Source organism: Monodelphis domestica, chromosome 6, assembly GCF_027887165.1.
Source record: "Monodelphis domestica isolate mMonDom1 chromosome 6, mMonDom1.pri, whole genome shotgun sequence".
NCBI lineage: Eukaryota > Metazoa > Chordata > Mammalia > Didelphimorphia > Didelphidae > Monodelphis > Monodelphis domestica.
The window spans coordinates 185,456,680-185,472,541 of record NC_077232.1 but is presented as its reverse complement, the minus strand read 5'-3'; the positions used below and the strand labels follow the sequence as shown (position 1 = coordinate 185,472,541).

The following is a 15,862-nucleotide window of genomic DNA, read 5'->3' as shown; positions in this document are numbered from 1 at the left end:
AAGCTTATTTTTTTGGGAATCCAGACCTCTAGATTGAACTCCTGATGTGAAGTTCTCCTACTGCTGATGCAGCCCAGCATCTCTGTAATGTGATTTTTGTTAGAGATTAAGTGATTTACAGAGTCATAAAGCTAGTAATGTGTAGGAGGTAGGGCTCAAATCCAAGTATTTCTACCTCTATTCATCCCTCTCTCCAGTACATTACATATAATTTATTTTTTGAAACTACACTGTCTTAAAAAAAATCACCCTAAGCATTAGCGAGCTGATACTTTCTCTCTATTCTCCTTACCTCCTTCTTACTAAAATTTAATTGAAAGTTTTGTGTCTTCCATGTCTGATACTACTACAATTTTTTTTCCTCCTCATTTATCTAGCTCTACCCTGTTGGCTTTTATCATGGAGTTGTTGAAAAACTCCATTGCTATGCAAGAACAGATGCTTTCCTCTAAGGGCTTCCTGGTCATAGGATACAGCCTTGAAAAGGTAAGACACAATTTACTTAGAGTTTTCTTTTTTTCTTTTTCTTTTTTCATTTTACAGACCACAGACCTTTCTTGGAGTGCCTTTTTTGAAGGCCTCTTTGCTGAAATAGTTTAATTGAGATTTTCATACTTTTTCTCTTGTATCTCATACAACCCAAAGAGAAAGGTGACTATTGATGATTGCTTTAGAATTCCATTGTCTCTCTAATGTGTGGAGTAATTTATAGGATAGCACTGTTTTTTTAGGAGACCTATGTTTTATCTATTCTTATCTCAAATTGTTGTCTGATGTTATTAAAATAAAATAAAAATTTTTTCTACTACACAGTCTTCCAAATGCCATGTCAGTAGAGCTGTGCTTGAACTTTGTCTGGCATTTTCAAAATACCTGAGTAGTCTGCATAATGGAGTGCCACTTCTGAAACAATTGTGTGATCATATCCTTCTCAATCCTGCAATATGGATTCATACCCCAGCCAAGGTATCAGTCAAGCTTTGTTGATTTTAATGTATTGTTTATCTTGTTTTTCTGCTTTATATAATTGCAAATTTGTACAGAGAAGGATATTTTAGTTGTAGCCTGAAAGTTATTGAGCACATTTGGGTAAGCATAGGTTTTTTTGTAAGAAAAAAATTACTAGCTATTAGACTATTTTTGTAGGAATATAAAATAAAATTTTAGCTAGAGGATGGAATACTACTTTGTTTTATATGTAACTTGAAAAAATTTTGCTTAATGAGAGAATATTAAGTTAAAATAAATCTAACCATGTTTACTAATGTTAGACAATTCCATATTTTAGATTGGGGTTATACCTTTTAAAAGAATAATTTTCCAGTATGTTCTTTATCCCCCATTTAGCTATCCTTTTTGAACTAAGATAACATTTAAGGAAAACCAGTTGAAAAAATAGCATCTGTGACATGATGATGAAATATGCAATATTTTTTACCCATAGTCTTCTTCCTTTTTCCTGAGGGGTTGCAGGGAGTATGTCATCCAGTATCTGGATTAGTCATTGTAATTCATCTGAATTTGGGCATCTTTTAATGTTTTATTTTTGTAATTTTTGTGCATATTGTTCCGATTTTGCTTTTTTTTCTTTTGCTTTGCATCTCTTTTAAAAATGATTTCCAGGTTCCTCTAATTTCTTCATATTTATAATTCCTTGTGTCACATTAATAGTATATTAAATTAATGTCACAATTTGATCCACCCATTTGATGAGGCATTCCCTTTATTTCTAGTTTTCTAGTACAACAAAAGGAAAAGGGGTAAGGGAATAAACATTTAAATAACTTCCTCTAAGTGGTGGGCGTTGTGCTAAATACTTTTTTCAACAAATATAATTTCATTTTTTCTATATAACAACCTTAGGAGGTAGATGCTATTATTATTTCCATTTTATAATATGAAGAAATTGACATAGATACAAGTTAAGTGGCTTTCCCAGGGTAACAATGCCGCTAAGTGTTTGTGGTAAGATTTGATCTTTGGTGTTGCTGACACCAAACGCAGCATATTATCCACTGTACCACCAGTGTCCTCTAAAAAAGTTTTGCTATAAATACTTTGATATATATTGACTCTCAAACCACTGAGCTATCCAGCTGCCCCCCATGCTCATATTCTAACATTACCTATTTTTGTCTTAACTTCTTAACAAACTTTGAAAGTGTGTTGAGTCTGAGGTGAAATTTCAATTTTAAAATAGAACATTGGACTTGGACTCAGACACAGGAAGACTTAAGTTCAAATCCTGTCTCTGACACTAGTTGTATGATCCTGTTTTAGTAACTTAACCCCTGGGCCGCCTTAGTAAAGCTGGGATAATAATAGTACCTACTTCCTAGGATTGTTATGAGGATCAAATGAAATATTTGTAAAGCACTTTCTAAACTTTAAAGCACTATGTAAATATTTTTTTATTATTTTGAATATTTCTCATAAAGTTATTGACAATTTGCATTTCTTTTGAAAACTTTTCAGGTCAGTTGATCACTTATTTATTGGGAATGGTTTGATCTAGTTATATCAGTTCCCTATTTCTTCGATAGCTTTCTTTAGAGATAATTTGATACAGAAAACTGACAGCTTCTGTTATTTCAGCTATCAGACAAAAGCCTTTAAAGATTAAATCTTATGGATTTGATAATCTAGTCTGTCTTTTAAAATTTACTTTCCTATTTAAAGAATTCCCTCCTTTATGTATATGAAAGTTTTTTCCTTTCATTATTATTTTTTCCAGACTTTATGGTTTATATATATTTAGAGCTGTTTGTGGTATATAATCTGATACCGATTTCCTTTCTAGCCATTTTCTGGTTTTCCCAGCAATTAATATAGGTGCTCTTGAGTTGATTATTATGTTCTTGGGTTTTCAAAAAGTGGTGTTCATTTGTTTCTGGGTCTTTATTGTCTTGTCTATTTTCCTGATCTACTTATGTCTCTTTTAACTAGGCTATCCACTTCTGGTCTTCAGGTAGTTATAATTATAAGATTGTGGTTATACCCTAGATGTCTCAGTTATTCTGAACCCTTTGTGAGTCATCAGCCAAATCTCATTCCCCATTTCCCACCCCTTGATTCCTTATTCCCATCCCCCTCAACCTTCCCCCAAAGTCACATGCATTCTGTTCCTTCTACTATGCCCTCTGTTCCATAAGCAGCAGACTTTTTTTAGCCTAAATCTTTCTCCCATTCCTCCCATCTTCAGGTAATCACTAATATGATGACTCAGTCTCCCTGATGATCCTTTCTAATTCTGGCTGCACCTATACTCATTCGCTTTTGCTCACTGATTGGGATCGAAGTTAGAATATCCCTATTGCCACTTCTTTTTGCTCTTCTTCCCTTCCTATGTCAGTAACTTCTCTTGAGGAAGAGATTCAATCCATATCTACACTAAATCCTATTAGCTGCTGTCTCATACTTCCAGGTCACTCTCCTTCTTCAACTCTCAAGAATTCAGTATCTCATTCACAAATTTTCTCTTCTCTCTAACTCCTGCTTTCATACCAAGTGATTTGGACATATATATTGACTCCACACCCTAACCACTTATTTTGTCAACTTATTTCCCATGACCTACTGCTCCTCACCATCTCAGCCACACCCTGATAGTGAGACATTATTTTGCCAATACTTACAAATTCACCACTTCAAGATTCAAGAATCTGTAAGTCCTCTTATCTGACCACAATATTGTCATTCCATCTCTCCCTCTCCCTTCCCTTAACAAACTGTATTAACCCTCCCTGTGCCTGACCTCTGATCCCTTGACTACTCTGTCCTCTCCCAGGCCATTACTCTCTGCTTTTTATCATTTTGGCTTTTGTGAACCAATTCATCTCTATTCTGTCACCTTCTCTTGAATCACTGGCTTCTTTATATACTTATTGTACTCTAGTAAATTTGGAGAACTCTAGTTATATACTGCCTTTGCTCCTTCATGATTGGTGCCAAAAGAAGGTGGAGAAAATCACACTACCCTTCTGACTGGTTCCACTACACATTGATGTTATGCAGTCTCAAGTGGGCCTGGAGCACAACTAGGCAATTTTTCTACATTTCCCTTATCAACTCACCATCTCACTTTTCACAGTGGCTCTTTCACATCTTTTCCTATATCCTCAAACCTCCCAGGGCTCAAACCTCCCATCCAATCAGCCTTGCCTCATATTTTATGAAAAAAAATTGGGCCCATTTGCTGTGAGTTTCATCTTCTCCCCTTTTCTTCATATCCTATCATTCATGTGCCTTCTGTTTCTATCTCCTTCACCTGTTTCCCACAAAGAGACAGCCTTGCCTCTTATCAAGTTCAACCCATCTAATTGCACAAGAAATCCTAGTCCATCCTGTTCCTTTCAACATATTGACCTTTCTGCCATCCCCATTCTATCAGTCACTTATCTTCAGTCCCTCCTTTTCTGTTGACTCCTTCCTTATTGCCTACAACATGCCCACCTTATCTCCAAATTTCCTTATTACTATCAAGGCCACCACCATCCTCTCAGTGCATCAGACTCACAACCTAGGTATTATCCATTTCTTTCTCTCCCTGACTATCTCTTTTTTCTCACTTTTACTTTTCCCATCTCCTCCTTATCCATTGAATCTTACATAGGAAGCTTTTTTGAAGTTCTCTTTATCTAGTACTTTCTTTTTAAAAATGATTTTGCATTTATCCTTTGTTATTTGTACATAGTTGTTTGCTTATTGTCTTCCCTATTAGATTGTGAGCTCCTCAAGGACAGGGGACTATCTTTTGCATCTTCTTATATCCCCAGTGCTTGGCACAGCACTTGATACATAGTAGATCCTTAATAAGTTAATAATTCAAATATTCCATATTTGAACTTCTTGCACACATCACATACAAATACAGTGAATGTAAAAGTATATCTAGAATTCCCTACTACTATCAAGACTTGACTCATATGAAAGTACATTGAAGATGTTTCCTACCCCAATTATACCTATGCCCCAGACTTCATTTGTAGTATTATAAAACCTGATACAAAGTAAATAAATATAGGTAATGTATTCTAGTGGATTTACTAAAAATTGTCTGCTATGCAGTATATTTCATTAATAACATGTTTAGACAGAACTTTTAAGATCTATAAAGAACTTCTCTCACAAGAATTCTATGAGGTAGCACAATTAATATCTACGTTTTACAAATGAGATTTGAGTTATCCAATGTACTCAATGTGAGACCAGAGATTTGATCTTCATTTCAATACTCTCTGTCTTTTTTCAAGTTCTTAACTTTTTTGTGTGTGTCAGAGACTCCTTCAGCAGTCTTGTGGTCTGTCTTCTTCCTCAGAATAATGTTGATGACCTTCACTTATAATCGACTAAAATGCTATTAAAATTTATTGGAATTTTTTTTCCTTTGTATCTGGGTTAAGGAATTTCCTGGAATTTAGCTACAAACCTGTTGGATTTATGGATGCCAGGTTGTCAATCCCTCTTTTACAGCTTCTTTCCATTTTAGTGTAACATGAATGAAGAGTAGAATAGTTATAATTACCATGGGAAATACAGCTTTGAGATTCTTAACCTTGTCTTAGGCCAAACTTTGGCTATATAAAGGGGAATTACATATACTTAAAAATTTTCATTATAATTTTCTGCCATATGTAGAGAATGGTTGAAGTTGATAAGTTAGAGGCAGAGATATTTAAACTATGGCCTGTATCTGCCTTTTGCCATTTGTGAGCTCATGTTCGTGAATGTATATTGTAGTTTTACTTTGCACATTAACATTAATCATGAAATATGTTCAATTTGTGGACATTTCTTTGCTTGGTGATATCTCAGTAGCACTGATGAGGATATGATCTGATGTCTAAAAAAATCTGACATTTTCTCCTTTCCTCTGTTGCTCCTCTTTCTAGAAACACATAGGTTAGATTTATTTTCTTTGTTATATTAAAATATTGCTTTAGCTCCATAGACTTCTTTGCCTTTGTTGCTGATTAGTGTGTCTTATTTTAAAATAGTTTTTTCAGGAGTGAATGAGCGAAACAGCTGCTGTCTCTGACTACCATTTGGAAATAATTAAAGCAGTCAGCTGTAGGTTGTATCTTTTTATCTTCTAATTTAAATATGGCCTTTTTCTTTACCATGACCTCTGACTTATTTCCATTCCAAAGTGATCTTTAGTAACATTTAAAAATCCTTTAACTTAGTGGTTTACTTTTATTACTAATCAGTATAATTGCAAAGTTATTTTGTCCCTGCTAACATAATTAAGATGACTTACTATATACCAAATTTAAAAACTTCCTAATTTTTTCTGCTTGTTTCAAAAAATGTTGTCCTTGGTTATCTATACCATTGCCACCCCACTTTTTCTTATTGCTGTTGCTTAACTGCCTTCTTTTTTAGGAATGGTAACTGATATTGAGGTAGCATTCATATCATGTTATTGTCCTCTGTTATCTCATTGATGTGCTCCAGAAATATGTTGGAATTTGCATTTTATTAACAAGAATGGATTTAATCAGAGGTTAATTGGGGAAAGGAACAAATACTTATTTAACACATTATTTGCCAGTAAATGTCAGATAATTTCCAAATATTATTTCATTTGATCCAAACAAATTTGATACAAATGTAGGTATGACATTTGATGTTCTATCTATACCCCAGAGTATAAGGGACAACCAATACCTCTTGGTATTCAGTTCAAAATCTTTGTTATAGTCCTAGAGGTAACCTTCTAGTTGGTTGTATATTCCTGCTATTTTTTGCTCAGTTCCCAAGTGCTTACTCTAGTACTAGCCATTAACATAAAATCAGTTACCATGAACTTTCCAACACAGCTTCCTACCTCATCATTCAATTGAAGCTTCTCTCTCCAAAACTGACAGTCTGTTGATTTTAGTAATCATGTTGTTCACATACATATGAAAGGGACAATACCTTACCACTTATTTACCTTTTCTTATATTTATTTAAAGTGGAGACTAATCAAAGTGATAGTCACATTGAATAAAGAAAGGTTCATTCAAAATGAGGAGTGGTTTAATTTTTTGACATTGCTCTTGACCCTTAGTTATTAAATACTTTGCTTTCCCCCCTTTTTCTACTCTTAGTTTGTCCTTCCTTTCCTGTTCCTTTTCTAGCATCTTAATTGAAACCATCATCTTACCTTGATTGTTGTTTCTAAACTGAATCTAGTGCTTTTGATTTTCATTCGTTGCTGCTACCAGATTAATCTTTCTAAAATACCCTATTTATCATGTGACTGACTTCTTTGAGACTTACCTCTTGCTTACACCTAGGTTGATGTTTAAGGCAACCTACATAGTGATTTCAGATTCTCTTTCTAACTTTATTTCTTGCTACTCTACTGTGTAATCCCATGCTCTAGTCATACTTGTTCATTCTCTGACTACTTCAAGTGCATATATGTGTTAGTATTTTTTGCTTAGTTTTTTTTTGTCTAATATTCCACTACCCCCCACCTGTCTAATCTTGTCAAGTATTATGAGACCCATTCATGTCCTACCTCCTTCATGAAGTCTTTTCAGACTATTCAATTTTTGAATTCTATTTTCCTCATCTAAATTCACTGCAATTCTATCTATATCTTTTCTGGACTACTTAATATATTGCTTTGATAGATCTTTCTTGTAGTTCTAATTTGTTGTGTGTGCATATCAGTGCTACTAACATCTTTTCTTACCATCTGTGCACTTGAATATAGGAAAGTGGCTCTTATTTCATTGTGCTTTCTGTGTAGGTGCTAAATCAATTAGAGGAAATAGTACTCAATATTAGTTATACTAACATTGAATACTAGGGTTTCTCCAGCTTCACCAAACATTTGAACTAATTTTAGCCACTTAAAATAACAGCAGAAATATAAGTATGATTTAGTAGAGGTAGGTTGGAGAAAGAGAGAGATTGGGGGGGGGGGGCTTTCTAAGCTAGAACTTTGTTGCTTTAATAAAGCTCCAAATTTTAGTCAGTAAAAATCATAGTTATAGATATTTATCAGATTGGATAGTTATTGGTCACTTTGTAAATAAGGATAGTAGACTTGTCAAATGCAGCAAGAGGTAGATATAGCACCAAGGTATGACCTTTAAAGGAAGTTTCCCCCCCAAGAACCAAACAAACATGTTATAGTTGTTTGAGGCATTAGGAGATCTAGGAGTCTCTTATTGTTGTTAGCATGATCATATTTTAAACCAGCATATCCTGCGAATGGGTCTGATAAACTTGGAGCTAGAACTTCTGAATCCATACTTTAAATTAAGATCAAACTTGAATGGGCAAAACTACTACTTTTCCTTTTCATCTTTTTATCCATTATTAATGTTAATTTATTATGCTTTTTCTCATTTACAAGTTCTCAAATTTAAAATATCTTCCCAGGTCATGAATTGTAGGTTAGAGAACTAGAAATTATTTAACTGTTTTCCTTTCTAATATTTAGAGAAGTGACTCCTAAAGCTTTTCATGTATAGATGTTTAGGAAACATTAAGCTTAATTGCAAATATCCTAATATATACTGCTCATTCCCACCTTCATAATCTCCTCATTTTTTTCTTTTGCTTACTTCCATCTTTATTTTGATTGTATCCAACTTTTGAACCCAAATCAAATCGTGACTCCTTTATATATAATGTATTAGCTACCTGTTATATTTCTCTATTGCATTTAGAAGAAATGTTGCCATACTAATAGACTCCACTTGGTGGTAGTGTAAGATTTTTTTCCAGAGTCACTGAGACTGATATTTTCCCCCTAATTAAAAAAAAAATACAAAGTTTTCTGTAGCTAAGCATAGTATCTATAAATGTAAGTTAAAATGCAGTTATGAAAACTACTAATTCTCTTGCCCTAGGGCAAGAGCTGATTGACAAATCTAAGTCAAAATGAAGCTGTTTCCATTGCATTCTATCCCATTATTTGACGTATTTGGGAAGTTGTCTGTGTTTTTCTAGAGTATGTGATACTGATTGCTGTAAAAGCAACACCTCTGTGTATATATGTATTTGCATGTTTAAAGATGGTGATTTTTTTTTTCTTAAGTAGTACATAATTACTAAACTTAATATTTAATTATTTGAGATAGAATAGGAGTACAAACAGCACTGGCATCAGATGGTTAGTGTTATCATTTGGAGGAATAATAAAAGAATTTTGTTTTACATTAAATTTTGACTGACTTCAATTGGATTCTTTAGGTTCAGTTAACACTGTATACTTATCTATCCACGGAGTTCATTGGTACAGTTAACATATATAATGCAATTCGGAGAGTTGGAACAGTGCTTCTCATCATGCATACACTGAAATACTATTACTGGACAGTCAATCCTCAGGATCGTAGTGGCATTTCTCCAAAAGGCCTAGGTATGTTTATACCTAATAACTCACAATTTTTCATTTCTCTTTTTCAAACTATGTTGTTATTGGTTATTTTCTGATTGCTTTGTATTCTGGATGTTCTTTTTCCCCTTGGGAGCCATTTTACTGAGATACTTTTAATGATTTCATTCTTTTTAACAGTTCTTTGCAGTTTCAAAGCAATGAACTTGTATAATGGTTAAGGGACTTCTGTTGGTAGATTTTCTTAGCAGGTCTGGGATTTTAAGATATGGAAAATATAACTTGTTTTAACTGTTTATTTGGGTGGGGGGGAGAGAGAGAGAGAGACAGAGAGAGAGAGAGAAAGAGAGAGACAGAGAGAGAAAATTGATTTGCTTGAGAGAGAGAGAATTGATTTGCTTGCCAAATCCAGAAACAGTTCTTTAGTTGAGAATATGGTAGGCACAGTCGTCAACTATTGCCAGTTGTTCTTAGTCTGGAAAAATACTTCTTTCCCCCATCACAATCTTCATATTTTAGGAATTCATTCATTATTGCGATATAGTGAATATTGCTCTTTCCAGGGAAGAGGTGCTTTTTTTCAAAGGAACAGGCCAAATTCCAGTGAGGGGAACCATTTTAACAGATTATGTCTTAATTTCTGTGTCTCAGAGAAAGAATAACTTGAATTTTATGGCACAATTTTTTCTTTTAGTTAACAGAAACATTTTTTCATGTGCTAAGGTGATGAGATAGGAATGACAACTGGTCTCTAAGAACCAGAGAGACTGTTGACTTATCTGACTTGTCATAAATTAATGGCAGAACTAGAGCCCATGACTTATGTTCTAGTACTTTAGGAGGAAAGCCTTTTGGATTGACTTTGAGGATATTTGGATTTTAATCCCAGTTTTATCACTGATCAGTTGTGTTGCCTTGGGCTAAATCCCTTCTCTTTTCTTAGTTTCCTTATTCATAAAATGGAGGGCTTAGATCATATCACTTAGTTTGGTACCTCATAGGCACTCTTTTTATTGTTATTAACTGTTGGCGATTATTTAGGACCATCCAAAATTAGAATTTTCTTCACTTTTCCTCCCTAACTCTCTCAACTGACAGTATCTTGAAGATGTCAAGAAGACTATTTTTCAGATATGTTGTTGAGGAAATAATATTCATGTGTGAACTGGACTTCATGGTCCCTGAGGCCTTGTCTGATTCTGGAATTCAGCAATTTTTAGCTCCTGAGAATTATATTGAGGAAAAATTTTCTAGCAGAGAGACCCCCCCCCCTTCCCCCAACCCCCATCCCTCTGTCCATTTTACTTCCTCTGCTCAAGGTCATGGCTTTTTTTTTTCTTCTTGGTGGTCTAAGAGCCAGCTATAAATGGCTGACAGGTGGCAGGGAGGGAGAGATGATATGCGGCAAGCAGGTACCTCATTTATAAGTTTAGAACAATAGGTTTTTAGTTTCAAAAGCTTTCTAGTGGAGATTTACGCAGTTGAGACGTGTAAATTGATTTAATGTTATCCATGTGTGACTTAGGGGAATGTAGATAGAGGAAAGGAAGTCAAAATTTTTGAGCATTTTGGTTTGCTCCTGCATATGATGACAATCTGCAATGAGATGTGTTCTTTGTTGGTCAAAATTAAGGAAAAAAATTGTTTTATATAATGAATTAATTATTTCACTATTGTGAAATAGTGATGATTATAATTGTAGATTTTTTACTTACTCTTTCCCTTCAAATATTTGTTTGGAATTCTTGAATATCCAAAAAATTCTTTTATGAAATTACTATCCTGATAATTAAGCCTTAGGTTTGAAAGTGTTTGGAGATTACTTCAGCATTAAACTACCTTCAATTTAAATCTGAGGACACTGCAAGTTAAATTAATTGATTGTGAATTTCACTTTTTACTTTGAGAAACTTGAAGAAGTTAGAAAAGTGGATTTCTAGAAAGGTGAATTTTGTCTGTGCAAATGATTCAGAATGATTTTGGTAATAAAGATAATAGATTTAATAAGTTTTAGGTCTCAATACTGAGTGTATTTTTTACTTTAAAAGATGGACCTCGACCTAATCAAAAGGAAATTCTTTCTCTCCGGGCCCTATTATTGATGTTCATTAAGCAATTAGTGATGAAGGTGAGTTAGCCTTTGTTTTTTGCTTTGCCATATACATTGTCTATGATAGTTTGAATTTCATATAGAATCCAATATTGTCCTAATGAATCCTTGCTTTTTCACATGAGTGGATAAAATAGAAAGACAAGTCTCTTAGATTTTTCACTAATTTTCTTTTACATTTTATGTATTTAGAACAGAGGGCCACCAAACTGTCCATATGTTAGAAATTAGCTTTCAGGGTGAAATCATAATTGATTTCTCTAATGCCTACTTGGAATTCTTCTTACATTTAAAATTGATCTTTGTACATCTATGTAAGGTTGATCAGTCTTAGAAAGAAATAATTTTTTTCTCAATATCTTATAATATTGTTTGAAATGAAATTTCTATGTTAAAAATAGGATCATTTGGGGTGATATTTTTTATAATTCTTATATCTAGACATATTTGATTTCAGCTTTTTAGTTAGCTTTTTCCTATGCTTCAAAGCAGTGTTATTGAGGATAGGGCACTGAGGAAGGGTCATGAAATAAAATTTCTAGTCCTGGTTTTATTATTTTCTTCCTATGTGACCTGAAATGACATATTTTACGCTTTTGTGTATTTGTCTTCATTGAGAAAATGGAGATAATAAAATACCTATTCAGCTTATCTCAAAGGATATATGTGAGGAAAAAGTGATAGAACTTAAACCTCTTTTATTAAAAAAAAATTAGAATGAGCTTAGGAATATGCAAGGTAAATGTCAGATTGAGAATAGTTAACTCTTATTCTTTAAGAACATGATACTTTTTCAGGTAGTATGATTTAACTTGAAAATAGAAGCTATTTTTCAGTTTATGCTGCATATCCAAGTGTCTCTTATCTTTTCTTAGGCCTGTTCTAGCACTACAGTCTATTTCTGACTCTGTTTTCCCTTTTATTTTGTATATGTAGGAAAGGAACAGTATATAACTGAATATGGATGTTGAAACTACTTATTTACAGTTTGGTTATAGTTTCCTACATAGGGTTCTGCAGACATATATTCACACATGTGTTTTTTTAATACACAAATTTATGGACATATATATTTGTTTATGGATATATCCCTGCTTTATATATTATTTTATATTGTGTGTATAATGTGTGTATATGTGTAAATTTTATACTATAAAAGCTGTATTGTCTTATAAGTATAGATGTGTGTAGGTGTATTTGTACAAACATATCCTACACATATATTTATATTATGTTACTAAATATCATTTTTGCTTTTTTATGTAGTAAACTCATATAGTTGTGAATTATACATTTTGTTAAATTTTAAAATATAATTAACCACTTTATATTGTTTCCTTTATATTTAAGGCACACGTTTAGTTCTAAAAATCTTTTTATTTCTTTGTATTCAGTTTCAATTAAAATATTTCCAAGATTTCACATAGATAATGTAATTATTTTATATTTTAAGGATTCTGGGGTGAAAGAAGATGAACTACAAGCCATTCTCAATTATCTACTTACTATGCATGAGGTAACATTATATTGAAAAGCTTATATTGAAATTGCATTATATATTGTTTTTTGTTTAAATTTTATTTTTGAAGCAAAGAAATACTTTCCCTGATATTATGCATATATTATTATTATTTATTATATCTGTGGAATAAATATCTTTAATTAGGAATGAATGTTTACCAAAAAAAAAAAGACTTGGAAATATTTTCTTTTACCACAAGATGGCTCTGCAATGAGAAGTTCATGAGTATAAAAACCCCTCATATTTGAATTTAGATTTTTACCATGGAATTTTCATGCCTTAGTACTAGGAAAATTCATTAAAAAATTAAACAGATATAATAACATCAATGGCAAAGTAAATGAAAAATCAAAGCTAATTATATGGATATCTATAAAGAAATGTATTAAGTAACTAAAATTAGGAATAGATTAAATAGCATGTGAAATATTATGACATTCATTTTTTGTTCTAGTTTATATGCTTATGGTCTTATACTCTTGCACTTATGAAATATTAAACTTTTATGATATAAATTCCTCTTTTCTCCATTTATAAGATAATCTTGTAAGCATTGTTCATGAGATGAAATTTGAATATTTTAGAGCTTGGGAAAGGAAAGTTTCTTTTACTGCAACATATGTTTATTTAGGTTTTTGTACTTTATTACTTTGGAGGCTCATCCTGTTTAGTTGCCTAGCCTGTTGTAAATATTGAGACTCAGATACTGAATTTGGGCTTAAGAGAAAATTTAAGTACTCTATGTATTCTTAAAATTATGCTAATATAAGAAGTGTTGTTAATAAATCATTAGAATCTACATGGATTATAATCCATTTGTTTATAATGCTCATCTGTACTTCTAATAACCAAATCTTTTTTTTTATTATTTATTAGCTATAAACATCATTGCATATTACTATTAGTATGAAATAGACCTACTAGGTTGTCTATGCTTTGAATATATTTATAGTGATCTAAGTAGTGATATTGCTAGAAATTTAGACCTCAAGAAAATTTTAGAAAAGACTCATATACCTTCATATTGAATATAAAATAACATAAAATGAATGGTAGGCAGCCTCCTATTCAGTTACAGACTACTTGGATAGTACTTATGATGACAAAACAAAAAAGAAAGCAGCTCTTAAGTAGTATCTCCCCCCTCCTTCCTCTTTTTTATGAAAACCGGTGTGTTTTCCATCACTTTTGTATTTTGTGTATATGGACCTTTATGTTCACTACTTAATCATTTCTATTAGTACATTGATCTTTCATACAGATGATTTGATTCCTTCATTTTTTTGTTTTCAACCTTTGTCTTTCTTTTTTTTTACATGAAAATTGTTATTTGCTCTGGTTAATATTAACTGATTTAAAAAAATTTTCTAATATATATTCAAAATAGGATGACAATCTAATGGATGTCCTACAGTTGTTGGTTGCATTAATGTCAGAACATCCTAGCTCTATGATTCCTGCCTTTGACCAGAGGAATGGTTTACGGTAAGAACTTATTAGTATGTTGAAGCCAAATGATTATTTCTAAATTATATTAAAGCAACTACATGCTAAGATAATATCTGGTCTTCATGGATTGAGTTAAAAAATAAAATTATTACAGTTGCATGTGATAATACTCATGGGATATTTAGCTATTGCATCTTGAAAGCTACCATTTAATCTGCTTAAATTATGAATCTCAAAACAGGTCATTGTTTAATTCTTTATTAGATTGTTATGATATTAATAACCTGTCTTTATCATCACATTAATTAATTAAAGTTAATTACAATTTCTGTGTATAGCAGTAGGATGAAGATAAATTTTGTGATAGGTACAATTTTATTGTAGGAAATAATTGTTAGGAGAGGCCTTTTATAAAGGTATTTCTGCATTCCAGAAGCTAGCCCATATTAGTTATCTTTTGTTGGCATGATGAAGTGAAATTTATAATTGATTTCATGTAATAAAAATACTATATTCATATATAGATGTTGATAGAAAAACATTTTCTCTTTTGAAAGATATCACAGTGTATTGTTTTTGGTACAGTGAAGGAGAGATAACAACTGAATAAATCATAACTGGATGCTTTACATAGTTTTAGTCATTCTGTTATTTTTTTCCTCCAGCTATTCCCAGACCTGAGATCTCTGTTATCCTTCAGAAAGAAACTTATTAAAACTCCAAAACAATACAAGACATTTTAAGATTAAAAAAAATTGTGAAGTTTGAATGTGTGAAGGGATGAAAATTCTGTAGGCTTGCAAGCTCCTGCTGTGCTTTTGCATTTCAGACCACCTTTTCACTTGCTGGACCATATTTTATAGAACTGTACATCATTCCTGATTTTTAGGGAAAGTATATTTTTGCTTTTGTTACTTAATGCTTTTGGTCTTCAAAGTTTAGCTCTCTAGTTCATAGGATCATAGATTTAGAGCTGGTATGAACCTCAGTTACAGTATAGTATAACTTCCTCATTTAACACATGATGAACTGAGGCCTGTGGAAATTTAAGTGAGTTACTTACATTTATTTATTTCCTCTTGAGACACTATCACATTTTCAGTTCTGATGGTTATCAGAACTAGTTAAAGTCTGCTACCAGAGCAGTGACCAGATGCCTTGCGATATCTACTTTGTATTTCTGTGCTTAAAAAACAGCTAGATTGCCCAAAAGGAAAGAGATGATCTGTTTTTTCTGGTACATTCTGAGGTTTCTATGAACATATTAAAGTAACAAGCTGAGCTTTCTTGAATTTCAAAATAAGAAAATGAAATAGGTGCCTTCAGAAAGAGATTATACTTAATAGTAGTAGTTTTGATGGCTTGGAAGATAGGCAACCTGATTTATTAGAAAGATGCCCAGAGGATTTGAGATATATTAGACTCCATCTGTGTGATC

General features: G+C 32.5%; 1 protein-coding gene across 1 annotated transcript in view; it reads left to right on the top strand.

Annotated features, from left to right (window-relative positions):
• Positions 1 to 15,862, top strand: part of LRBA (LPS responsive beige-like anchor protein) — an 854,371-nt gene that overhangs the window by 186,592 nt on the left and 651,917 nt on the right. The window contains exons 12-17 of the mRNA XM_056803808.1: positions 378 to 486; positions 814 to 966; positions 9,199 to 9,367; positions 11,392 to 11,471; positions 12,907 to 12,969; positions 14,363 to 14,460. Of these exons, the coding sequence (XP_056659786.1) occupies positions 378 to 486; positions 814 to 966; positions 9,199 to 9,367; positions 11,392 to 11,471; positions 12,907 to 12,969; positions 14,363 to 14,460 (672 nt within the window). The remainder of the gene's footprint in view (positions 1 to 377; positions 487 to 813; positions 967 to 9,198; positions 9,368 to 11,391; positions 11,472 to 12,906; positions 12,970 to 14,362; positions 14,461 to 15,862) is intronic.